Source organism: Oncorhynchus mykiss, chromosome 12 (genome assembly GCF_013265735.2).
Source record: "Oncorhynchus mykiss isolate Arlee chromosome 12, USDA_OmykA_1.1, whole genome shotgun sequence".
Lineage (NCBI taxonomy): Eukaryota > Metazoa > Chordata > Actinopteri > Salmoniformes > Salmonidae > Oncorhynchus > Oncorhynchus mykiss.
The window spans coordinates 71,044,213-71,071,080 of record NC_048576.1 but is presented as its reverse complement, the minus strand read 5'-3'; the positions used below and the strand labels follow the sequence as shown (position 1 = coordinate 71,071,080).

Below are 26,868 nucleotides of genomic sequence, written 5' to 3'. Positions count from 1 at the left end.
CATTCGGGCAGGTAGCATTTTCCTGGTATCAGCCAAACCCATATTCATCCATTGGACTGCCAGATGGTGAAGAGAATGCATTTCCACAATGGTGGCGAGCTTTACACCACTCCAGCCAATGTTTGGCATTGCGCATGGTGATCTTAGGCTTGTATACGGCTGCACGGCCATGGAAACCCATTTCATGAAGCTCCAGACTATTGTGCTGACGTTTGGAGGACAGACGATTTTTACGCGATACGTAAGTGTGTGTTTGTGTGTGTGCTATTTTTTTTCATTGATGACTTTTAGTTTTTTTCTAATCTACCTTGGCCGTATGGCCCATAACTCTATTTTTCTCACTGTTGTTGACCAATCAGTGCTTTGCTGAGAGAACCAATCCAATCAATGTGACATGCATTTTAAAACCACAATGATTATTCTTTAATAGAAGCAATTAGTGGGAAGAAAAACAACTCTAGACTATTACTCCTCCCCCTCCTCCTCATCTTTTTAGAGTACAGGCTTCATATATTCCATTTCCAAAGGTATATAGTATGTTTTGATATTGCTGGGGGAGGTGGAGGCAGGGAGATTACAAAATGCCAATCTGATTTGATTGAAAACGCAAATCCCACACTGGCCTCGACGTCCAATCTCGGCACTGACACTGCCGCTGCCCGCTGACCCATAAACCCACTTCTTAATCCCAAAGCCTTTTTAGTTTATGGCCAGTGTGCCACGCATTTCATAGATAAATCCCTCAGTCAATCTTACCAACCCGCCCCCACCCTATCCTCTCTGCCTCTGCCACAAACTGGCAGTCAGTAACCTGGGCCACACATTATCAGTCTCTTGTAATTTTGTTGGTACCTATTCAGGGCCCTATTGTAGGTGAAGGTCAGTCCTCCACATAAGTGGTTGTGGTGTAGCCGACTGTAGGCTACTCTCTCTTGTACAGCACAGTATTATTCTCGAACACATAACTAGGGAGCAACGGCAGACATTATAAACGTCAGAATCGTTGTCAGACTTTTGGCCTCAGGGGAGTAAGAGGCTTTTGACCAAATTGATGATGCCCTCTGATAGGCTCAGTGCTCCTATGACCAGCGCGAGGCCGTGAGAAGTACCGCATGCCAAGCCCACTGATATAATATGGGAGATGCCAAACCAAAGCAGTATACGAGTGTAACGATGCGGGAAAGGAACAACCTTATTCTACAACGGTAAAACGAATCGCATAAAGCCTGGGTTACTAAACTACTGACTAGGTATATTTGCGGAACTATTGACAACAACGTCAAACGTATAGCGTTAAAATTACCTATTGGGAAACAGAAGTAGCTTGCTGGACCAAAAAGTTTTTTTTCTCTCCCACCCCTTCCTTCCTACCTTCCTTCTTCTGGACCAAAACTACGCGGAGTTCTGGTGGATCCACTGAAGTCACAGTGTCAAAGCACACGCGTTGCTAGTATTTCACATCCACAAAGTGATCACAATGATCACTTGGAAATGTGTCCCCTATATGTGACCTTAATTATAAACAATTTACATAAAATATAGCCTAGCAGTGCGCGCTCTCGGTGAAGCGCAGCATCAGCACCAGTAACTGATGCGCGTCCCCGCCCCGGCAGAGGCTACCCGAGATCCCGGGAAGAGGAGTTGAAACTGCGCTAGTTAAAGTTGGGAAAAGGGGGGGTGAAAGGATGCTACCGTGCCCTGTGGATATGAGAACACAATCTACGATCTAATTAACATAGCATGTGCGGAAACGCGTGTCCTCTGTAAAGGATGATTTGCAAAATATTGAGCATAATCCTTTTATTTTGGGGTGTTCAAGAATGCTCATCACGTAAGTCTTGTGAAACAGTAACGGTCATTTATGTCAGTGTCTTGTCCTTTGTTAGCCTATTGCTATCATATTAATGAAATAGCCTAAGCCTGTATATGCAGCATATTGATAACAATATTGACAAAAAAGGGGATTCATTGTAAAAATGTGAATCAAGAAAGAAGCGGCAAAAACCTCTGGGCAATAGGTGCATCTAGTCTTTGAAGGGCAGAACATCTGATTTAAAATGACCAATAATCATCAAAACATTGTATAAGGGTTAACGATGGCTGTTATGTTTTACGCAGTTGCATAATCTCTATATTTTTTGCTTTGAATTCTGAGGAAAGTCAAGTGGCATGTTTCCTGCGGGCTGAGGGCGCGCGGCGGTTACAGTCTCGTACTGGGCTTTCTGCATTGCAGTGCTGTCTCGCGCCAGCGTGCAAGTTTCTGCATCGCATGGTTCATTTCCCGCCCACCTCTCCAGCACTCTGTAACGGTCATGCCAGAGAATATCCCAAACTGTATGATAATGATGGCACTGAAAATGTGGTTTATTATCTGTAAAAGCTACAGGGTGCTGTGGGATGATGGAATAATTTGAGCCGTGTCCTAACCTGCCTGCTGCGTGCGGGACCACCCCACTGCAGTACTTTCGCAGAGTGTGTGCTCATCACCTGTACTCGAGCAAAAACGTCCCCTTCATCTAGGAACACGCATCACGCGGCAAACATTCCAAACAGGAATTCCGTGATCAATGATGTATATCGTTTTTAATAGTCGCTTCGGATGTGGTTGTACAGCAGGGTATTATAACATGCAAGGCCGTAGGGAGATGGATTTGAGATGCATGTGGAGAAAAACTTGGTGGCGTGTTTTTCCATAAATCACTGTCGAAACAATTACCTCAGAAGATGTGAATTAAAGGCTGCAGCAGTGTGATTCACCAAGCAGTTTTTAATAGATAGGGTGGGGTGGAGGGGGAGGGAAAGGGAGGTAGGGTGGAGGGACAGAGGGGGGGGGGGGGGGGGGGGGGGGGCTAGGACCACCTGACACCATCATATATGAATGTACCACGTAAAGGTCTAAACTTCTGAAAAACATTGTTACTTCACTTCATATCACTGCATATAGTACAGGGCAGGTAGTTTGTTTTGTTCTCTCTAGGCTATATTAGGAATTACTAGTGAATACTTAGTGCCCCAGTGCCCTCTTGGTGCTGTGGCGGTGTTAGTGTAAGAGGATCACACAGGCAGGCTATCCTGCGCTGCTGGACTATCAGATAGAGTGATGATTAAGGTGGGAGTTAAATATCTGGGGCATTTGGGTGTGATATTGTGGTGAGTTGGACTGTATGTCCATGTATGGTACATTTGGTTGTGTAAATACGTTGTGAACACTTGTTATGGTCATGTGGTGCGACGCCTATTTTTTGTTGTGGTCTCACATGGTTCCCATTTTGGGTAACTAGTTGGTGTTACGGAATCCATGTGTGTGTTGGGGGTAACCACACTGGTCAGTTTTTCTAGATGTGGCATTTTGTTCAGTGGTCTATTGTGTTACTACTGTATGCCTTCAGTATTGAGGGAAGTTGGTTGTAAGTACTGGCTATTAGGGGTGTAGTATCACACTATGGTGTTTGGAACCTGAATGGTTTTCTGGGATGGTGTTGTGGTGATTTACCCCCTGTAGTTTGGCCTGCCGGCCTGTGTATCTGGGTGCTGGCAGGCATATGAGGCAGTGCCCACGACTCAGGCTGTGTCAGGCAGGCAGGCAAACACTACAGATTAGAACGGAGACTCCATTCCTGGGACATGCTCATCTTGGGTGGGGCTAACACACAGCATTGCAGGAGCACTCCTACTATGCTACTGTCTGTGCAGCTGCCCTGCTGTGTGTGTGTGTGTGTGTGTGTGTGTGTGTGTGTGTGTGTGTGTGTGTGTGTGTGTGTGTGTGTGTGTGTGTGTGAGTGTGTGTGTGTGTGTGTGTGTGAGTGTGTGTGTGAGTGTGTGTGTGTGTGTGTGTGTGTGTGTGTGTGTGTGTGTGTGTGTGTGTGTGTGTGTGAGTGTGTGTGTGTGTGTGTGTGTGAGTGTGTGTGTGTGTGTGTGTGTGTCACAGGAGGTTGGTGGCACCTTAATTGGGGAGGACGGGCTCGTGGTAATGACTGGAGCGGAATCAGTGGAATGGTATTAAATACCACATGATTTCCATGTGTTTGATTCCATTCCATGTGCGCCGTTCCAGCCATTATTATGAGCCGTCCTCCCCTCAGCAGCCTCCTGTGGTGTTTGTGCATGTATGTGTTTATTACTGTGAAAATGTGTACATAAAGGTCTTGGGTGTGCACTGATGTGTGTTGTTCCATCTTGGTGTGCTGCCCATGCATCTCCAGTCCTCACAGAGACTAGTTGTGTGTTGTGGTGTGTGTGGCTGTGTGTGTGTGTGAGTGTGAGTGAGGGGAATTGATATGGAGGATAGAGGTTCACCAGTGTGGAAACTGTTCTATTCTTAGATAGATGCAGGATGCTGTGGGATGATGGTCCTGTATATGAGATGTTTTGGGGCTTTGATGTCTTTCATATTTAGCTCTTTTTAAAATACATATTTTTTTTAAACTTTCCCTCAGTCCTCCGTGTCGCCAGGCAGACACTCCCCACTGTGAGGCCTGACTTTGGCTATGAATAATTCAGCCTGCACTCTAACACGCACCAGCCTGCCTTCCACTCTGTGTGCCACACAACCCAAATACCAAAACATTATGGCATTTAACATTAGGATTCTTGGCTCCTAACCATACATGACAAAGCAGAGATATTCATCACACTGTACATCATGTATCATGGGCCACTGCATGATGTGTCCGGAGGAGGCTGTTTCAATATGCACAGCAATTGTGATGTGTCAGCCCAGACAGCCCCAGCCCCTTGCAGCCTCTCCACCCTACAGTAACACTAGACTGATGCGTCAGCATTTCTGATAAGCCGGCAGCAGCTCTTCACACTTATAGCCGACTGAGCCAAGCCATTCCCTTAATGATAGATGGATTGAGAGAACCCCTGGTGGTGGTGTAGAGAGAGAGAGCGAGTGAGAGAGAGAGAGAGAGAGAGAGAGGGAGAGAGAGAGAGCGAGGGAGAGAGAGAGGGCGGGAGCGGGAGAGAGAGAGATGTACAGACTCAGTGAGCATAGCCTTGCTATTGAGAAAGGCAGCTATAGACAGACTTGGATTTCAAGAAAAGACAGGCTTTGTGCACACTGCCCACAAAATTAGGTGGAAACTGAGATGCACTTCCTAACCTGCCAAACGTATGACCATATAAGTGACACGTATTTCCCTCAGATTACACAGACCCTCAAAGAATTCGAAAAAACAAACCCAATTTTGATAAACTCCTACATCTATTGGGTGAAATACCACAGTGTGCCATCACATCAGAAAGATTTGTGACCTGTTGCCACAAGAAAAGGGCAACCAATGAAGAACAAATTCAACCCATTTTTATGTTTATTTATTTTCCCTTTTGTACTTGAACTATTTGCACATAGTATGACATTTGAAATGCCTTTATTCTGTTGGAAATTTTGTGAGTGTAATGTTTACTGTTAATTTGTATTGTTTATGTCACTTTTGTTTATTATCTACTTCACTTGCTTTGGCAATTTTAACATATGTTTCCCATGCCAATAAAGACCTTAAATACAATTTATGAGAGCGAGAGAGAGAGGAGAGAGAGAGAGAGAGAGCGAGAAGGCGAGATAGATAGAGGGAGTTAGAGGGAGAGGGGTAGGAGAGAGGGAGAGAGCGGGTGAGAGAGAGAAGTAGCATGATCGAGAGAGGGGGTGAGAGTGAAAGAGATGGAGAGGGAGAGATAGAGAGGAGAAAGAGAGAGAGAGAGAGAAAGAAAGTGAGGGAGAGAGAAGAAGAGGAAGAGAGAGCGAGGGGTGGAATGTTCTGGATAAGCTCTGGGTACATCTTTTAGTAACTGCGACACAGCGACACCCACTCGAGAGGTATTTGAGATCAAATGAGAGGAAGAGAGAGGGAAGGTGTTAGGTAAGGCGCTCCTTCATGATTATGGCTCAGGAGAGAGAGAGAGAGGGAGAGAGAGAGAGAGAGAGAGAGAGGGAGAGAGAGAGAGAGAGAGAGAGAGAGAGGGAGAGAGAGAGAGAGAAGAGGCATGCTGAGTGAGATGGAGGGATAGGTGATGTGAGGAGAGAGAAGAGGGTGGAGGGAGGTTTGGAGTCGGATGGAGGGGGGAGAGGAAGAGAGAAGAGCATCCTGTCAGTAGGGGGTGGGCGTTGAGTGGCAAGACCTGGGTTAACCTACAGCAGTCCTATTGGCTCTCTGCTTTCTCTATGCCTTTACTACCTGTAGTTCTTCTCCACCCTCTACAACCCTCTACACTGCTCACCACAGAAATTAACACAACTCTATGTTCCTTCAACTGGAAGTAAACTTGAACTTCTATTAGTGTAGGGTTAGTTATAGGCTTTGTTGTTGGAGTTAGCTGAATAATTATTGACTTGACTAACAAACTATAGGCAGCAGAGTATTGTACTTCTTGACATACCTCATTAACAGTGAGTTCTCATTCTGTAATGTCTGCAGGAGAGGATCAGGGGACATGGCCAGAAAGGTCACCCAGTCGAGACTCAGATACCCAGACAGAGACAGTATTCTATAACACTCAAGGTCAAAGGCAGCACATGTCTCTGGCTCAGCTGATTTCTTTCCACCTGAATGGACTTGTCCTTGGAGGACAGCATTCAAGGTCCCGTGACAGCAGCACACCACCCTGCATACCACTGCTGGCTTGCTTCTGAAGCTATGCAGGGTTGGTCCTGGTCAGTCCCTGGATGGGAGACCAGATGCTGCTGGAAGTGGTGTTGGAGGGCCAGTAGGAGGCACTCTTTGCTCTGGTCTAAAAAATATCCCAATTCCCGAGGGCAGTGATTGGGGACACTGCCCTGTGTAGGGTGCCGTCTTTCGGATGGGACATTAAACGGATGTCCTGACTCTCTGTGGTCATTAAAGATCCCATGGCACTTATCGTAAGAGTAGGGGTGTTAACCCCGGTGTCCTGGCTAAATTCCCAATCTGGCCATCAAACCAGCACGGTCACCTAATAATCCCCAGTTTATAATTGGCTCTTCAATCCCCCTCCTCTCCCCTGTAACTATTCCCCAGGTTGTTGCTGCAAATGAGAATGTGTTCTCAGTCAACTTACCTGGTAAAATAAAGGATAAATTAAACAGATTGAGCTGTTTTGACGGTGGGAAATGAAATAGAAGGCGTTTAGGCTCAGAGTGAGTGGCAAAGTGTACTACTGACTGTTTTAACTTCCTGACCAGTTCAATGATGCTGTCTATACTGTGGGGCAGTATGGAGAGTACAGAGATAAGGTTCAATTCTTCAGCAGAGGTTATCCCCTGATAGTTGTTCCTGTTTGAGCTCCTGTCTCCATTTATTTTCTCCCTCTTCAAGAGGTGTTCTAAAAGATGAGTCTACAATCTCCCTCCCTCCCTCCCTCCCTCCCTCCCTCCCTCCCTCCCTCCCTCCCTCCCTCCCTCTGCAGGCTGAATACTAATTCTGCAAACGTCTCCCTTGGTTTGGTTTCGACCTCTCTCTGTCGCTCCGTCTCCCTCCCTCCCTCCCTCCCTCATCGGTTTGACCTCAGAGACGGCTGTGTTAATAGAAGCCACAACGGTGAAACTAGTTTTAAACAACAACCGTGTAACAGAGAGGATTACCCCAAGACATGAGGGTGGGGGGGGGAGTATTGTTTTAGCTTCCCCAGGTTTTGTACTGTGAGATTTGGGTTTCTCTTTCTTTCCCCCCTTTGTCTTTTTCTCTCTTTCCATCTTCTCAGCCTTTATGTCCAACTATCCCTCTATCTATTCCTTTCTCACCTATCTACATGGCTCTGAGCTGTGCAGAGGTGTAACAGACATGTCAGGACATTGCAGAAGATAAGGCAGTGTTTTCTAGTGACCGTGGTGAGGACATAGTGGGTTTATCTGTGCCAGTGACAAGATTAGGCAGAATTATAGTGATTCCTAATTGCTGAGGGTATTTATCGAGGAGGGGGGGACGGCGGTTGAGACAGACGGTTGATGAGACGATGAGGGAACGTCTCTGATTTATTTTGCTGCTATCTGTCCACTAGGCACCCGTAGAATAACACCCGCTATCTCCCATCTCCCTGAGAGACAGACAAGGCCTCAGTCAGTAACGCTGTTCATTAACTGCATAGTAGTTCATGCAAAACAGATGTATATGATCACTCACGTACGCACACACACACACGCACACGCGCGCACACACGCACACGCGCTCTCTCACACACACACACACACACACACACACACACACACACACACGCGCACACACACACACACACACACTCGCACTGTTCATTTCCAAATGTGTTTGCAAAGCTGAAAGCCCTCTGTATATTCCATTTATTTCTTTAGCTCAATAAAAAGGGGATGTGTGGAGGTTCTCTTCTTGATAACGATCATTCATCTCACAGGCACAGTGGAAAAATACTTACTGGCTTCTGGTTTCATGCCTGACTCCATCCACCATCCATTACTGCTGAATTATAGAGACATTAGTTAGATCTATGCATCTTTATCTGGGAGGATTGATGGTTAGATTCATCAGTACAGCTCCACCTGTTCTTAAGGAGCCGTTTTACACTGTAGCATTACAGATGACTGCACCGTGCACTGTGCAGATGGGAGGTCATACTGTGGAAGGGTTATTACTGCACACCACACAGAGGCCTAATTAGTCTGTGATTTTATTTTCCTGCCTCTGAATGTAATCAGACTTGTTGACTGTTCATAGCTTGTGGCCCAGCTACAGGACAGATTATGCAGTGCCTAATTAGTTGCAATCCAACGTCTGTCCCTTATCTGTGTGAGGAGAGGCACCACTAGACATGTTGGGTTCTGTTCAGCTGAAATCCCTGATGTTATCGTCTGATTTGAACGGTTTTGGAGAATGATGTCATGTGTAGTCTGAGTATTACTGTAATCTCTGTGTTTAACCGCCTCTTCTCTCTCATCTTTTGTTCTAGATGAATGTGTTGATCCCTTGGTATCTTCGCTCTATGCCAACTCCTTCTTGGCCTCTTCCAGATATAACTTTTTGTACTCGGCCAACTTTGCCAAATTGTATGGTTAGTTTTCTTGGCTATATCTATGTGTGTGTTTTGTGTGTAATGAAGTCAGAGTGTGAGTTCTGGTTGATGACGTGTGTGTGTGTTGCGTTCCTCCTCCAGGGAGCAGTGGCTGGTCCCCGTCCCCCCGGGACAGACAGCCCTGGCTGCAGATTGATCTGAAGAGGAAGTACCGCATCCAGGCCATCGCCACCCAGGGCACCTTCAATTCCTATGACTGGGTCACAAAGTACACACTACTCTATGGTGACCGCCCTGACTCCTGGACGCCCTACGTTATGAAAGGAGGGAACTCGGTAGGGAGGGGAGAGGGGGGGGGGGGGGGGGGGGGGGGGGGGGGGGGGGGGGGGGGGGGGGGGGGGGGGGGGGTTAAAGGGATAATCTACTCAAATTATATATTTTTTGTTCTCAGCTTGAAAGATGTCTTCAGGCTCGGAGTGACTGTTATGAAATGATGACATTTGAGTGAACTATCCATTTAGGTTGGGGTCAGGTTGTCAGGTCAAAAAACAGTCATTCAAATGTAATCCTTGGCAGTCTGTTCACACTGGGCACAGACTTCAAATCAATGTCTATTCCACGTTGTTTCAATGTCATTTCATTGAAATTCATTGAAATAACATGGAAACAACGTTGATTCAACCAGTGTGTTCCCAGTGGGTTGTTTGATTTCATGTTCATTCTAGAAATGTTCACCACAGAGTAACAGTTAATAGAGACAACATTACCACATTATCCCTCAGTGAGAGAGTTTGAAAACACGAATCTGTTTTTATCTGTTTATTACTGAATGAATAACTATTCTCTCTCTCTCTCTCTCTCTCTCTCTCTCTCTCTATTTCTCTCTCTCTCTCTATTTCTCTCTCTCTCTCTCCCTCTCTCTCTCTCTCTCTATTTCTCTCTATTTCTCTCTCTCTCTCTATTTCTCTCTCTCTCTCTCTCTCTCTCTCTCTCTCTCTCTCTCTCTCTCTCTCTCCTCCCCCCCCCCCCCCCCCCCCCCCCCCCCCCCCCCCCCCCCCCCCCCCCCCCCCCCCCCCCCCCTGCTGTGCACAGACGATGCCTGGGAACTGGAACTACCACCAGGTGAAGAGGAATGTGTTCCACTATGCCTTCACAGCCAAACACATCCGCCTCCTGCCCCTGGGGTGGAACACAGAGAATGGAGGCAAGATTGGCGTCAGGCTGGAGGTGTTTGGCTGTGCTTACGGTAAGGACATCTTTCAGAATCATTGTAACTATAATTTGCTGTAGGAGTCTTCTTCGAAATCTCAAGATAGCACACTCAAAAGTGATGCAACTAACACAGTTAACAGTCAGTAACTAACCTCAACAGTCAATTGAGTTAACCCTCACAACTCAATGACACCAACGTCAAACAGTATCTATCAAACATCTATCTACACCATATCACAGGAACACTTTTGAGCCTCTCAACCATTTGAATCGTCATAGGATCACAAATGTGCCATTCAACCTCTAACATCTAACCACTTTCCCCTTCTTTCTCGGCCAGACTCCTACGTGATGCAGATGAACGGGGACGACTCGGTGGCCTTCATGTTCCCAGGGAAGAGGTTCCGGACCCTGCAGGACCATTTTGCCGTGAACTTTAAGACCCTGGAGCAGGACGGGCTGCTGCTACACAGTGAGGGAGTCCAGGGAGACATCTTGACCCTGGAGCTGAGGAAAGGACGCCTCGTCCTCACCATCGGCCTAGGTAGGATCAGCTGGAATGCGTGGGGTACGGCTGGGCAGAGACTCTAAACTGGTCAGAGTGCGGTATGCCATAGATGGAGGACAGATAAGAAGCACTCTGACCTTTTGGTCTGTGAAGGATCAAATCAAATAAAATGGAAGTCAAAGGAAATTCAATCTGTTCATTGTCATAAACACAAGATGAAATGCTTAATGGAACATAAATATTCGTGTTGTGGGGTGATTATACAATCTGATAGGCTGGGATATGACTTAAGGCTTCAGTGTCCTAGATTAGATCTAGGTCTCTTTACTGGATGAAAAACAGGGCTTGAATATCCCTGTCAATCCTCCATTACTGCTGAAGCAGACATTAGGTTTCTGTATCTGTGAGGAGAACTCAGGTTGGTATAGCCATTACCTCAGCTCCACCTTCTCTAAAGGAAACATTTATAGAAAAATGTATACACGCTGTAACTGTAAGTCGCTTTGGGTGAAAGCATCTGCTAAACGCCATACAGTATAGCTATAGCTTGAACTATAGCGAACTATAGCAAACTATAGCGAACTTGATTATTGAATGAGTTTCACATAGCAGTACTCCCATCATCCCATCAAATTCTTACGTCATTCATTTCCGTTCTCCTATTAAAGGAAGCAGTACGGTCAACCAGGTGGACGGTCGGACCACAATGACCGTTGGCAACATACTAGATGACCAGCACTGGCATTACGTCACCATCAAGCGCTACGGTCGACAGGTCAACTTCACAGTGGACGCCCACACTGAGACGGCCATTAGCAAAGGAGATTTCACCTACATAGACCTGGACACTCAGGTTGGTCGTAGAACTAGACGCTAAGGTGTGTCTGGACATTTTTTCTGTTGCTGAACATTAGAAGGTAGTGGGCCTGGAGAGTTTGGAGTCAGGCTTGTGACAGTGGTCCATAGGGACAGGAAGGAAGTGGTCATTGAAGGGGTCAATGGTCATAGACAGAGATCAGCCTACTATTTACTGTACCTGGCGCCTGCTAGTCATTCATGGTGTACTTTGTTGATATACACATGATCTGTTCCTAGGCCGTCATTGAAAATAAGAATTTGTTCTTAACTGACCTGCCTAGTTAAATAACGTTTTTAAAAAACAACCAGCAAATACATGTGTGCCTTTGAGTATAATATTCCATTGATCATATGGGTACATTTATCTAATTTATTCCTCTGCTGGTACTCTCCTAGATGTATGTGGGCGGAGTGATTGAGCCCAATGTGCCCCACCTCCCAGAGGTTCCTAACTTCCGTGGCTGCCTGGAGAACGTCTTCATCAACGGGATCAACGTCATCAATATGGCCCAGGACCAGGAGCCTGAGATACGCATCCCTCGGCAGGTGTAGCTTCTCATCCGACTTCACCTCTGCATCACGTACTCGTTTACCTACACACACACACACACAATTTACATGTGACCTACAGTGATGTAGCTAATCTTTCTTCGTAGTTTGTTGTAAATGCAATGATTCTTTTCTCTCAGAAAAAGATGCACTACGCGTGCCGTGACATCCTGTGGAAGCCCATGACCTTCGCCGGGCCCAACAACTACCTGCAGGTGCCTGGGTTCTTCAGGAAGCCTCGGATGTTTGTGAAGTTTAAGTTCCGTTCCTGGGACTACACAGGCCTGCTGATGTTTACACGCTTCGCTGACGACCTGGGAGCCTTGGAGCTGGGCCTGAGTGAGGGACAGGTCAATGTCACGCTCTTTCAGCCAGGCAAGAAGAAACTACAGTTCGCAGCAGGTGAGCCAAAATGTGGAACTGAACTCACCCTGCCTCGTTAATAAATTCTTACTCTTCTACAAATTCGAAATAATGTGCAGAACGTTTGTTGAGACGGTAGAAGATGCAGATTTGTCAAATGAATACTGGATTATGTTGCATTCATACTGATTGCTCATTCATTACATCTAAAGATGTTCTAATATTGTTTCTGTTTGTTCTCCTCTTCAGGTTACCGTTTGAATGACGGTTTCTGGCACACGGTAGACGTAGCAGCCAGGGACAACCTCCTGTCCATCACCATAGATGAGGAGGAGGGCTCTCCGCTGAAAATCACCAACCCCTTCACTGTCCGCACAGGGGACCGCTACTTCTTTGGAGGTGAGCTGTTCACCACACCTGTTCTGGCCCTTCACTTTACTGTTCCCAACATCAACATACATTACAATAGCAACCACTGGAAGTGAGCTGTTGGCCAGACCTGGGCTACGTCCCAAATGGCACCCAATTCCCTTTATAGTGCACTACTTTTGCTCTTATATACCAGAACACTGTTCATCTACATCATTTGTTTTATATTTAATTATTTATTTTTGACTTTTTTTGTCATTTAGCAGACACTCTTATCCAGAGAGACTTACAGGAGCAATTAGGGTTAAGTGCCTTGCTCAAGGGCACATCAGCAGATTTATCACCTAGTCAGCTTGGAGATTTCAACCAGTGACCATTCCGTTACTTGCCCAACGCTCTTAACCGCTAGCCACCATTTTGATGTTCTCACTCTCAAAATGACAACCCAATAGGAACATATCTTCACACCTCCCTCTGTGCTTTGATCCTCAGGGTGTCCGAAGACTAACAACACGATCAGGAAGTGTGAGACCAAGCTGAACCACTTCCACGGCTGCATGCAGCAGATCTTTATCGACAACGAGCCGGTGGACATCGACATCATCCTGCAGCGACGCTGGGGACGCTACGCTGAACTGTTGTTGGGCACCTGTGGTATCACTGACAGGTAGGGGGCATCAGTGACAGATAGAGCAGAGGGAGGGGTTATCAGAGACATATATAGGGAGGAGGAGGAGGTTGGCAGAGGGGGAGGGGCACAGACTAAGATACTATGGTGAAATGGTTTGTTTGCAACGTGCTAGGACAGGCCTGGGCAATTATTTTCCATGGAGGGCCACATTAGAATAGATTTTTGCCATCGCGGGCCAGAACCATATTACAGGATTATACATCATGTGTATGACTGTGTTGACAGATATATCTACTGTAAATCACGTCCACGTACTTATTTTATGCACAGAAATAAACCACATCCATGTTCTCCTTTTGGTAGGTATTTTCTTTATTAAACAGACAATGATCTACATGGAGGGAAAAGTACACTGTGCATTCAGCACCACGGACAGAACTCTTGTTAACGAGTATGTCCAAAATACAAGACAGAGAGAGAGCTCAACATTACATTTACACTACTCAATCAGTGTGAGGAGTGAAGTCTCTGATGGGCATTGACTAGAGCAGTGAAGTCAGGTATAGTTTCTGTCGCTATGAGGTGAGTCAGTAGGAGATGATCTGTGCCTTGACTTGCTATAATTCATCACTGAAAATGTCTGTTCACATACATAGGTTGACCCAAACACTACAAACGTCTTCTGAGTATGACTCCTAATCTTTGGAAAGTTTTGTTCATCAAAACTAGATAGAACCTCGTCAGTGACATTGTTTTGAGTAGTTCTCCAATCACTGCATCAGACTGAAGATCGATAAGCTCAAGTTGCAGGTCAGTGGGAGCTTGATCCACATTGAAGGTGAAAGGAGAGGAAACCAACAGCATGTCATTTTCCAACACTTTGAAATCCTCAAAACGACAATAACTTGAACTCCCCGTTCAAAGCAGGCAGCAGGGAAGTATACTTCTCCTGCTGGTCATCTAATAGGGAACAGACTAGTAGTGTGGGAAGGTGGGTGAGATTGTTGGCTTCTACTGGGCGGGTCAGGAGGAATAATTCTCCCTAGAAGGCTTTGACAAGGCTGTACATCTGATGTGCAAAAAGGCCCTTCCCTTGTAGTTTGGAATTCAGTTCATTCATGAGGGCCATGATGTCCACAGTAAAGGCAAAATCAGCCAATTATTCTTTATCAGCCAATTATTCTTAATCCATCTCTGACTTCAGGTCCCACTCCCTTTTCAACACCTTCCCCAAACTCAGCCATCTCACGTTTGTGTGGTAGGGGAGATCTGCATGACCCAACTCTGTCTCTGCCAACAGTGAGACAAACTTCCTGTGGTTTAAAGATGTTGCTCTTATGAAGTTTACCACTTTAGTGACTGTATCCACAACATGGTTTATTTTCATAAACATTTACAGAGCACTTCCAGATGAATAATGCAATCACTTTCTGATCTGGGTTCAGCTCAGCTCAGCTACTTGATCTTGTATCCTTTTCAAAAGGCCAATGTTTTTTCCTGTCATGTTTGGGCACCCATCAGTGGTCACACAGGATAACTTTTCAAAACTCAGTCCCAGCTTTGCCACATACTTATTAACCTCCTCCAATAAACCTTTCCTTGTGGTTGTGCTCTTCATTGACTGCGCTGAAGCAAACTCGTCTGTAATTTCAAGGTCTGGGCTTATGCCTGGTAAGAATATCAACAAATCAACACGCAGCGTCGTGTCACGTGCATCACTGCTCTCGTCCAGGGCCAAGGAGAAATAGGTGAAATCCTTTACCTTGCCTTTCAACTGCTTTTCATATTCTCAACACGCCGTGTCACTGTTCCTCTTGACAGGGAAACATTTTCAAGCAGCTCTTTATTGTCGGGGCAAAGTATTGCTGCAGAGTCAATTAAACATTCTTTAATGAATTCACCCTCAGCGAATGGCTTGCTATGTTTAGCAATTTTGTAGGACAGTTCATAGCTAGCTCTCGCAATTCTGTCGTTTGCTGAGTGCAGTTTTGTGACAAGTCCTTGCTGCTTTTGCAACGGAGAAAGCAAAATGCACCTGCCCTCTGCTCAGAAAACATATTCCTATATTTCTCTGCATGCTTTGTCTGGAAGTGTCGGGACAAGTTGTAGTCTTTCAAGACAGCGATGCTCTCTTTGCACACTAAGCGCACAGCTTTCCCTGATACCTCAATAAAGAAATATGTCGATGTCCACTCTTGCTGGAACACCCTACATTCATTGTCAACTTTCCTTTTCTTTGAAATCTTTGAAAAACTCATTTTTTCACAATTTCTAGCTAGCTACTATTTGTAACTGTGACGTGTGTCAGCCCGTCAGTCACCGTCTGTCCTCTTGCAGTTGTTATTTATACGTGCCTTCAAAATAAAAGTCCCACAAGCGGTAGGAGTTAAATCATTACACAAAAGGTGAGTATTCATTGGGCTTTTAATTTGAAAAACAAATACGTTTTTCAAAACTTTACTATCCCAAATTCTTTACGTTATCTGAGCATGATTCTGCGGGCCGTATTGAATCAGGTCGTGGGCTGGCCGTTGCCCAGGCCTGGGCTAGACAATAGTAGCACAAGGGCAAAGGTTACATACAGTATCCATGATGAATCCATGGGTAAACTGGTTGGATGCTTTCTGAACACTATACTCAGACTTGTAATATCAGTGGAGTACAGAGATAGTGTTGGAATGTTCCATCCTGATTCCTGATGGACCAATGTGACAGACAGTCAAGGCTCATTGCTATAGGAGTCAAGGCTCATTGCTATAGGGATGAATCATTCTGAGAAGGCCTCTCATCTCAGCCCCTATGGCAGACATGGGACATATAACACTCAGACACCTCCAGGAGATGTAGTACCGGTTGATGACAGGGGCTATTCTCAGTTGAATGCACCTGTCTGGACTGGGAGGATTATTTACATCAGAGTAGGATCCATGTTACGATATAAAGTATTTTGACGGACACGCCACATGTAACCTCTCTTACTGCAAAACGTTTGCGAGATCAACATTTTAGAAAAATGTCAATGTAAGACCATCCCATGTAACACTAAACTTCAGTCCACCGTTTTCTACAATCACTCCTTTCTCCTCCTCCATTTCTCCCCTCCTTTTATATGAAAAAGGTTCGGGGCGAGCGCTAGTTTCTCTCCAAAATCATGTGCAAAGACCATTGTCTTCGAAACCATTGTGTTCTAGTTTGTATTGGTGTCACATGCTTACATCAGTATGTTACATATTTATCTGCTTTATGATGTATGATACTTTCTCGATGCCTGCTCTGTTTCACGAGGGTATCAGCATGACTATGTCTGTGGAGCAGTCAACCTTGGTGGTTCAGAGTCTTCCTGGTGTCCTGGTGTTTCCGAGTGTTTTCACACACAGTTTTTGATCTATAGTTCAATTATTTGTTACATTGTATTTTTTTTTCATTTGGTTCGGTTGGTTTAACATTGCCAAATATCAAACAAACTAAAATTCCTAACCAAAACCACGTGTCCATGTAAGCCATTTATTTATTGGACAAAAATGCATCTATGATTATCATCAAACATCACTTGTGTGCCCCAATCGTCATATTATTTTTCGCTTTGGTCTTCCAACAACAGGAAACAGCGCAATAGTGTTCAGTATCCTACTGTATATCCCCGTTATAGTCCCCCTCTCCCCTGATCTGCATCGAATGCGCTCATAAATGCACTGGTATTCACAGAATGTTTCAAATATCTCAAGTTATGATGCTGTGTGCATTTGGACTTGTGTGAATACTACACAACCTCTGAATGGCACACACAATCCATATCTCTCAATTGTCTCAAGACGTAAAAATCCTTTGATAACCTGTCTCCTCCCCTTCATCTACACTGATTGAAGTGCATTTAACAAGTGACATCAATAAGGGATTATAGCTTTCACATGGATTCACCTGGTCAGTCTATGTCATGGAAAGAGATGTTTTGTGTACTAGTGTACAGAGCATTCAGAAAGTATTCAGACCCCTTGACTTTTTCCACATTTTGTTATATCACAGACTTATTCAAAAAATGTATTAAATATTTTTTTCTCTTCATCAATCTACACACAATACCCCATAATAATTTTGGAATAATTAGCAAAAGATAAATAAATTAAATATCACATTTACATAAGTATTCAGACCCAACTTTGTTGAAGCACCTTTGGCAGCGATTACAGCCTTGAGTCTTCTTGGGTATGACGCTACAAGCTTGGCACACCTGTATTTGGGGAGTTACTCCCATTCTTCTCTGCAGATCCTCTCAAGCTCTGTCATGTTGGAATGGGAGCGTCACTGAACATCCCCACAGCATGATGCTGCCACCACCATGCTTCACCGTAGGGATGGTGCCAGGTTTTCTCCAGACGTGACTCTTGGCATTCAGGCCAAAGAGTTCAATCTTGGTTTCATCGGACCAGAGAATCTTGTTTCTAGTGGTCTCAGAGTCTTTTAGGTGCCTTTTGGCAAACTCCTAGCGGGCTGTCATGTGCCTTTTACTGAGGAGTGGCTTCCGTCTGGCAACTCTACCATAAAGGCCTGATTGTTGGTGTGCTGCAGAGATGGTTGTTCTTCTGGAAGGTTCTCCCATCTCCGCAGAGGAACTCTGGAGCTCTGTCAGAGTGACCATCAGATTCTTGGTCATCTCCCTGACCAAGGCCCTTCTCCCCCAATTGCTCAGTTTGGCCGGGCGGCCAGCTCTAGGAAGAGTCTTGGTGGTTCCAAACTTCTTCCATTTAAGCATGATGGCGGACACTGTGTTCTTGAGAACCTTCAATGCTGCAGAAATGTTTTGGTACCCTTCCCCAGATCTGTGCTTCGACACAATCCTGTCTTGGAGCTCTACGCACAATTCCTTTGACCTTATAGCTTGGTTTTTGAACTGACATGCACTGTCAGCTGTGGGACCTTATATAGACAGGTGTGTGCCTTTCCAAATAATTTCCAATCAATTGAATTTACCACAGGTGGACTCCAATCAAGTTGTAGAAACATCTTAAGGATGATAAATGGAAACAGGAAGCACCAGAGCTTAATTTTGAGTTTCATAGCAAATGGTCTGAATATTTATGTAAATAAGGTATTTCTGTTTTGTATTTGTAATAAATTTGCAAAAATGTCAACATTTTTTTTCTCGCTTTCTCATTATGGGGTATTGTGTGTAGATTGTTGAGGGAAAACAATAATGTAATCCATTTTAGAAAAGGCTGTAACGTAACAAAATGTGGAAAAAGTCAAGGGGTCTGAATACTTTCCGAATGCACTGTACATGCCCCATTTCACTTTTACCGACACTCCTGCATGGTGTGCTCTCTAGATGTACTCCAAACCCCTGTGAACACGAGGGCAGATGCATCCAGTCCTGGGATGACTTCATATGTCTTTGTGAGAACACAGGCTACAAAGGGGAGGTGTGCCATATGTGTGAGTATTTCCTGAGAGAGCCTAATGTTGTTTGCGAGTACTAATGACAGCATGTTGTCGTAACCTCGCCAGTGTAACAAGCAGTTTGTTGAGGCCTATATCCTGCGGTAGTGTGAGACAGACCCATATCATCATTAAAACCTTGCTGGTGTAAGTTAAAATACGACTTCTGCTTCTCTCTTCCCCAACAGCGGTCTACAAAGAGTCGTGTGAGGCCTACAGACTTACTGGCAAATCCTGGTCAGGGAATTATACCATAGACCCGGACCTGAGCGGACCCTTGAAACCATTCGAGGTGTACTGCACGATGAAATGTGAGTAACTGGCTTGTCAAATGCATTTTTATGCATTCATAACATGTACTAGTATACAATTATATTATACCATCCGACCAACATGATTCCATGGTGCATATCGAACATAACGGTAGTCAGTGCTTACAGTACCTTTCAGAAATGGACCGTTATTGAACATGTTGAGGCAGAGACCCTGATATTAAACTGTGTTCAGGTTGAGGTGAATGTTGACTGTGTGTTCCATGAGGAATGACAAGGCAACAGCAGCAGCAGAGGAGACAGCAGGGCCACATCTGTTGGATGTTGATCATGGAATAATGAACTCCAACAAGGGCAATGGAGAACCAGTTTGGGGCCAGATCAGTAATTGGTTGTGGGGACAGAGTATTCTCCATCCAATCCTATCCAATTAACCAACATCTATTACTGTAGGTTCTATGTAAATCCCTTAGATTAGTCAGGGTCTACTGCATTAGAGCTGTCTGTGATAATATCAGTTCTCTGGATACAGCATGGCACAAAAACAGATTCCTCAGTAGTTGATGTGCTTTCTTTCACTTTGTCTCTCGCTAGTTTTCTCTCTCTTTCTCACTTACACAATCATACATTTTTACCCTTTAATGTCAACCCCTTCCTTGTCTCTTGACAAAGCCGACAAGGCATGGACGATAGTGATGCATGACCGTATCAACGGTATCAAGGTGACCGGTAGCACGGTGGACCGTCCTTACATAGGAGATGTCAACTACTGGAATGCCTCCTGGGACGATGTCACAGCACTGGCCAACACCTCCATGTACTGTGAACAGTGGATCGACTACTCCTGCTACAAGTCACGCATCCTCAACACGCCCAGTGAGTAGGAGTGGTTAGGGCCTATGGGCAAAGGTAGCTATTGAAAGCACCTGAATCTGTACCTATTTGTATCTCATAGGACATTTCAATGATGAAATCATAATAATCATATTCCATTGCTCTATTGTCATGTCATTCAGATGGGAGACCGTACAGTTTCTGGATTGGTCGAAATAACGAGAGTCACGAGTACTGGGGCGGGGCTTTCCCTGAGAGTGGGAAGTGTGGCTGTGCTATCAACCAGACCTGCACAGATGCCAGGTTTCACTGTAACTGTGACGCTGACTACCGCCAATGGTGAGAGAGAAAGGATTTGAAAGACTATTTTCTATAACTTTTAGAAAAGTGTTTCCATAGATTGATATACATTACTGTACAAATGGAACCTATTGTGCAGGTACTCAGACAAGGGCTATCTGATGTGGAAGGACCACCTCCCAGTGAGGAAGGTGGTGGTGGGGGACACCAACAGGACGGGGTCAAAGGCCCACATCAGCCTCGGGCCCCTACGTTGCCATGGCGACAGTGAGTTGTAGTTAAACCATTCTGCGGTATATAATTAGTCAAATGATTGTTTATCGTGGTTCTGGTTTGGATCTCATGGCCTCTTTGTACTCACAGGGAGCATCTGGAATACCATATCGTTCACCAAGCCCACCTACATCGAGTTCCCCACCTTCAGGCCAGGCAGCACTGTCGACATCTCCTTCCACTTTAAAACCTACCGCCCCCACGGAGTCTTCCTGGAGAACTCAGACGACTGGCTGCGTAACTTCATACGCATTGAGCTCAACAGTAAATTACCACAGATTATCTAGTGTGAATCACATGAAATTACTCATATAATATACACTATTTAAAATACGATTTTCTCCAACGTGACTTACAGTCATGCGTGTATAAAATGTACATACGGGTGGCCCAAGCAGGAATCAAACCCACAACCTTTGGCATGGTAAGTGCCATGCTCTACCGACTAAGCCACATAGGACCAAGGCAGGAAACATAATTTCCGAATTACAATTTTCAAAAAGTTTTGTTGCTGTGAAACTTGATGAATGAAAAAGTTTAGAAATTATATTATCAATATTTTCCGGCATTTATTTCTATAATATATTTCATCCCTCATTCTGTTTTGTCTCTTCTTCTCCCAGCCACCCAGAACCTGGTCTTCATATTCATGGTGGGAGACGGCATCCTCAACGTGACGCTACGCTCGCCAGTTCCTCTAAACGACAACGAGTGGCACTTTGTCCAGGCAGAGCTCAACGTGAAGTTAGCCAGGATCAAAGTGGACTATCAGCCATGGGCTGTGAGACGCTTCCCTGGCCAGACCTTTGTCACCATGGAGTTCACCCACCCTCTCCTCGTGGGTACGTCACCTGGCCGCTGGGGCTGGGGAGGGCAGTGTGGTGGTCGACAAGGACTTTGGACTTCTCCCATTGGTTGATGTAGTCCATTCCTATGAGTTTAAACAGCACTACAGCACGGGAAACAGATGTTTTTTTTATTTTCTTATAACGAACACGTATTTATTCTTCTTAATCCAAAATGCTCAACTTTGCAATGTGATGATTTACTGACGGTGTCCCAATATATCCAGGCGCAGCCAATCGCACGCTGTGGCCATTCCTGGGCTGCCTCCGAGGGTTACGAATGAACGGGGCAACCCTTGACTTGGAAGGCAAAGCGAATGAGGAACAGGGTATACGGCGGAACTGTACGGGCCAGTGTCTGAACGCGACCATACCGTGTCGAAACGCCGCCCAGTGTATCGAGGGCTATGCAGCCTACACCTGTGACTGCGGCAACACTGCCTTCGACGGATTCTACTGCCACAAAGGTGAGCTCCACACAGGTTGGGTTACCTCGGTTTTTCATGGAGCCCCAGAATCACTACGACAGCCTTAAGCATACTGGGTTACAGTAACAAAAACCTTGATTTATTTTGACAGTGTTGGCGATAACCAAATATGGGCATTTAGCTCAACTTGATCCTGTTTGTACCCACTTAGACATCGGGGCCTACTTTGAGATAGGCTCGTGGTTGCGCTACAACATCAGAAAGAAGCCTACGACCAATGAGGAGTGGTGGGCTAACTGGCTGGACCCCCACTACCACAACTTCAGCCTGGGCTACAACGACACCAGTGATGAGATAGAGTTCAGCTTCAGTACCTTCCAGACACCGGCTGTACTGCTCTACATCAGCTCTTTCGTCCAGGACTACATGGCTGTCATCCTGAAGAAAGATGGTAGGAACGCTCGGCAGGGAGGAGCGCTTTAACATTATGGGTGATTATGGTTCAAGGCAGAGAGTGTTCAAATTGAACTGGCTTTTGAATGAAGATTTTACTGTCACTGATTGAAGTTGGATTACTGTATGTTCCACAGGAGGTTGCTGAGGGGAGGACGGCTCATAATGATGACTGGAAGGTTGCAAATGGAATGGCATTCCACTGATTTCGCTCTAGCCATTACCACGAGCCTGTCCTCCCCAATTAAGGTGCCACCAACCTCCTGTGGTATGCTCTTCAGTCATCCAATTTATTTGAGTGGAAACACAAAGCAAGATAGGACTTGGACAAAAATATATCACTGTACTTTACAATATGTTTTATACTTTTTTTCTTTAACTAGGCAAGTCAGTTAAGAACAAATTCGTATTTGATGGCCTACCAAAAGGCAAAAGGCCTCCTGCGGGGAGAGGGCCGGGATTTAAAAAAATATATATGTATAGGACAAAACACACATCACGACAAGAGACACCACAACACTACATAAAGAGAGACCTAAGACAACAACATAGCAAGGCAGCAACACATGACAACACAGCATGGTAGCAACACAACATGACAACAACATGGTAGCAACACAACATGACAACAACATGGCAGCAACACATGACAACACAGCATGGTAGCAACACAACATGACAACAACATGATAGCAACATAACATGGCAGCAGCACAACATGGTAGCAGCACAAAACATGGTACAAACATTTCCTGGGCACAGACAACACCACAAAGGGCAAGAAGTTAGAGACGACAATACGCAAAGCAGCCACAAGCCATACTCCTCACAATAGTTAATGGAAATATAATGTTTTAATGCCCTACATTATGAACTGTATTGTTGCACCGTCCCTCCACAGGAACCTTAGACATGAGGTATAGGTTGGGGTTGATTACCCACAAGTACCAGTTGTCCTTCAGGAACCTGGCAGATGGATACCCCCACTACGTCAACATAACCAGACACAACAGGACCATCAGGACACAGGTACGCTGACCCTCCGCCCCAATGTATACACCTGTTAACACTACCTTCCTCCTTCACCACCGTTTAACAGTCAATCACAAACCAGGATGCTCTGGTACCACTTTACTTGGTTTGTGAGTTGTGTGCATTTGTGTATTTTCAGTCTTTAATTTATTTGTTTGTGTTGACAGGTTTATGGTTGTGTTTGTGTTGATGTGTGTAACTCCTAGGTGGACTACATGGAGCCGATAGTGGAGAAGATCACCCTAGTGGAGGACGGCAGGTTTGACTCACCCAAGAACATCTTCCTGGGGAGAGTGATGGGTAAGATTACACTTCACCCCCCCCCCCCAGCTGAAACATGTTTTTATTTTTTTATTTTATTAATATTATTTTTTATTATAAATGTATTTTATTCATAATACAAAAATCAACTTACATTGCTATATCCAACATGTCTAGCAAACCAAACAAAGGTATTAACAATGCTCAAACATACAACAAATCTAAATAAAATACAAAAAAGAAACAATTTAAGTGCAATTATATTCACTCTGAAAATACTGTATCTTATTATAATGATTCATGAAGATGTTATTCTTGTTGTTATTCACTAGGGTTAGTGTTTTAATAAGATAATTAAATTAAATCAGAAAAATTTGTAATTTTGGTATAGAATCTTTGTTTGTGTATAAAGTATTTGGCAACAAGAATAAAAAAAAAACCAATAATTTCAGTGGTTTTGTTATCATTGCAATAGTAACATATTATATATTTCATGTTAAAATTATAGGCAGTGTTCATAACGGTAAATAGGTACTTTGCAAGGTTTTCCCAAAATTCTGACACAAATTTACATTCAAAGAACAAGTGAGACAGATTCTCACCTTCTTTTTTTACAGAAAACGCAGATATCATCAATAGCCACAAATTTGGAAACCATAGAATTACATGGATATATCTTATGTAAAATGTTCAAGTGCACTTCCTTAACTTTGTTTGGTATACAGTATTTGTAAGGTCTTAACCATGCATTTTTCCAGACAATGTCAGGAATAAGCATGCTCCAGAAAAACTTTCCTCTCAGTGTAAATTGGTTTTGTGAATGAAGCATTTGTCTTATATATTTATTACAACAAGATTTCTCTAGTAAGCCCACGCCTTCCAATCTGAGTTCTGGATAAACTTTAAACCCCAGCTGAAACATTTCTGCTTTCCTATTGAGAATTGATTTGGTCACACTTTATTTGGATATTCCGGAGAGTCCATCTGTAGGTGCTCTGCAGATGGTCATACTATCAACAAACTATCTGTTGATAAGCAACTGCTTGCTGAGGTTATGGTTACGGTTAGGGTTAGAATAATGGTTAGGGTAAGAGTTAAGGTTAGGGTTAGGGTTAAGTTTAGGGTTAGGATTAGGATTAGGGTTAGGGTTAGAACTAGGGTTAGTAGATAGTTGAAATATTACTGATAGTCTGTGGAGCATCTACAGATGGACTATCCAAATAAACTGTTACCCGTGGAAGTAAGGCATCAGTTGTCCCACTGTAAGTTTGGGAATTAGTTGAGGTGGATGTGCACATTGTAACTCCTCTGTCCCTCTCTCTAACCCCCTCAGAGGTGGGTGACATTGACTATGAGATCCAGAGGCATAACAGTCCTGGTCTGGTAGGCTGTATATCTGGGGTGAGGTACAACATCTACGCCCCTCTTAAGACCCTCTTCCGGCCGAACGAGACGGAACCGCCGGTCACCGTGCAGGGCTTCGTCTCCGAGTCTAACTGTGGGGCCTTCCCTCCTGTCCATGGATATGTCCCCTGGGAGGCGGACCACTGGTTCACTTCTATAGGTGAGACGACATATCCCAGATCCATCAGTAGATCTACTTTACATGGGACTACATATCCCATCAGCAATTATGACCTAGTGATGATAGTATGTAAATTCCCCATAATAACATAATTGATGTATTTTTAAAATTTCAGAATACATATATATCCACGATGACCTAGGCCTGTTTTGGTTGACAGGTACGTTTTTACTGCTTACGATTCACAATAATGTCTCATTTCTCATGAAACTATACTTTGATGATTTTTGTGAAATCTATTAATGTAAGTGTTCATCTGTCATCTGCCATCTGTGAGTCCTGACCTTAGTTTACCTCAAGATTCAGATTAAGCCTCCTCTCACTCTCTCTCTGTCCCTCTCTCTCTTCCTCTTGCTACCTCTCCCTCTCTCTCTCTCTCTCTCTCTCTCTCTCTTCCTCTTGCTACCTCCCTCTCTCTCTCTCTCTCTCTCTCTCTCTCTCTCCCTCTTGCTACCTCTCTCTATCTCTCTTCCTCTTGCTACCTCTCTCTCTCTCTCTCTCTCTCTTCCTCTTGCTACCCCTCTCTCTCTCTCTCTCTCTCCCACTCTCTCTCTTCCTCTTGCTACCTCTCTCTCTCTCTCTTCCTCTTGCTACCTCTCTCTCTCTTCCTCTTGCTACCTCTCTCTCTCTCTTCCTCTTGCTACCTCTCTCTCTCTCTTCCTCTTGCTACCCCTCTCTCTTTCTCTCTCTCTTCCTCTTGCTACCTCTCTCTCTCTCTCTTCCTCTTGCTACCCCTCTCTCTCCCCTACTGACACAGATCAGCAGTAGTTGAAATTCTCATTTTCATTTTCCTAAAATCCCCTAATCCTAAAATCTGAGACCATCAGATTCCAGAATAGGCTTTACGTCCTCACGCTAAAAGCAAAAAATGTGACATGTACCAGAACAAATGCTGGAATGTAAAGAAGGATATTTTCTTGTATCTGTTGAACATGAGAGGCGAAGAAAATGGGATTGGACAGCAGCTCAGAGAGTCTGTAGTCTGCACTCTATCCCTGTCTGAGATCCTCACCCGGATCAACTATATTTAGAGCTGCCCCTCCCTCCACTATTCATCACAGATATATGCTTCAGCTTAATGTACTGGATACATCTGTACAGGGTTGTTATGGTAACGCAGAACATGTGAGTTTGACTTCTGATGTCTGGGCCGGTCCTGCTGTCCCCTTGCCGACCTCCTCCAGTTACTGGACATCCTTTGAGATGGATGGATTCCTCATAACAATATGTGGCTGTATAAGAAAGGATACGGCTTGTCTCTAAAGGGAAGTTAAGTGAGTTTGGCAGAGAACCAGCTGAGTCACAATGGTATTGATTGAAAGGGATATTTGTATCATCCACTGAGATACAGGTACATCTTTTCACAGTGGCAATTCCAACGTGAGTCATAGAACCCTACTGTGAGGAACAATGGGTTTTCAGCTGTTTGCTACACACTGTTGTTTTAACCACACCTTGACTGTGTGCGTTTCTCCCTCTAGTTGTCGTCGCCGCGGCCGTGATATTGCTGTTCATAGGTCTGTACAGCATCTACATCTATCTGTACCGGTACAAGGGCAGCTACCACACCAACGAGCCCAAGAACTTCCTGGAGTCCCCTGGAGGCAGCAGCTCCAGGCCCCTAACAGGGACCCTGGAGAAGAAGCGATATCCAGCAATAGAGGAAGACTTTCGGAGTGACTAGCCTCAGGCTGGGGAACGGCGGGA

The 26,868-nt window shown here is 44.8% G+C and overlaps 1 protein-coding gene across 1 annotated transcript; it reads left to right on the top strand.

Moving 5' to 3' along the window:
* The first annotated feature begins 1,550 nt into the window (after positions 1 to 1,550).
* On the top strand, positions 1,551 to 26,868 carry LOC110538957 (contactin-associated protein 1). The gene is made up of 24 exons (XM_036938267.1): positions 1,551 to 1,831; positions 8,893 to 8,994; positions 9,097 to 9,290; positions 10,048 to 10,201; positions 10,508 to 10,711; positions 11,344 to 11,528; positions 11,930 to 12,079; positions 12,223 to 12,484; positions 12,695 to 12,844; positions 13,307 to 13,481; positions 18,769 to 18,875; positions 19,067 to 19,189; positions 19,823 to 20,026; positions 20,167 to 20,323; positions 20,424 to 20,551; positions 20,648 to 20,821; positions 21,181 to 21,399; positions 21,630 to 21,869; positions 22,042 to 22,281; positions 23,185 to 23,312; positions 23,522 to 23,615; positions 24,910 to 25,140; positions 25,277 to 25,321; positions 26,643 to 26,868. The coding sequence occupies exons 1-24, from the start codon at positions 1,771 to 1,773 to the stop codon at positions 26,843 to 26,845; spliced, it is 3,930 nt and encodes a 1,309-aa protein (XP_036794162.1). The 5' UTR covers positions 1,551 to 1,770; the 3' UTR covers positions 26,846 to 26,868.

Excerpts from the sequence above, each read along its gene's own strand:
- LOC110538957 (XM_036938267.1), top strand. The coding sequence starts at position 1,771 with ATGATTTGCAAAATATTGAGCATAATCCTTTTATTTTGGGGTGTTCAA. Across the intron at positions 21,870-22,041 it reads CGGATTCTACTGCCACAAAG|ACATCGGGGCCTACTTTGAG; the intron begins GTGAGCTCCACA and ends GTACCCACTTAG. Across the intron at positions 25,141-25,276 it reads CCACTGGTTCACTTCTATAG|AATACATATATATCCACGAT; the intron begins GTGAGACGACAT and ends TTAAAATTTCAG.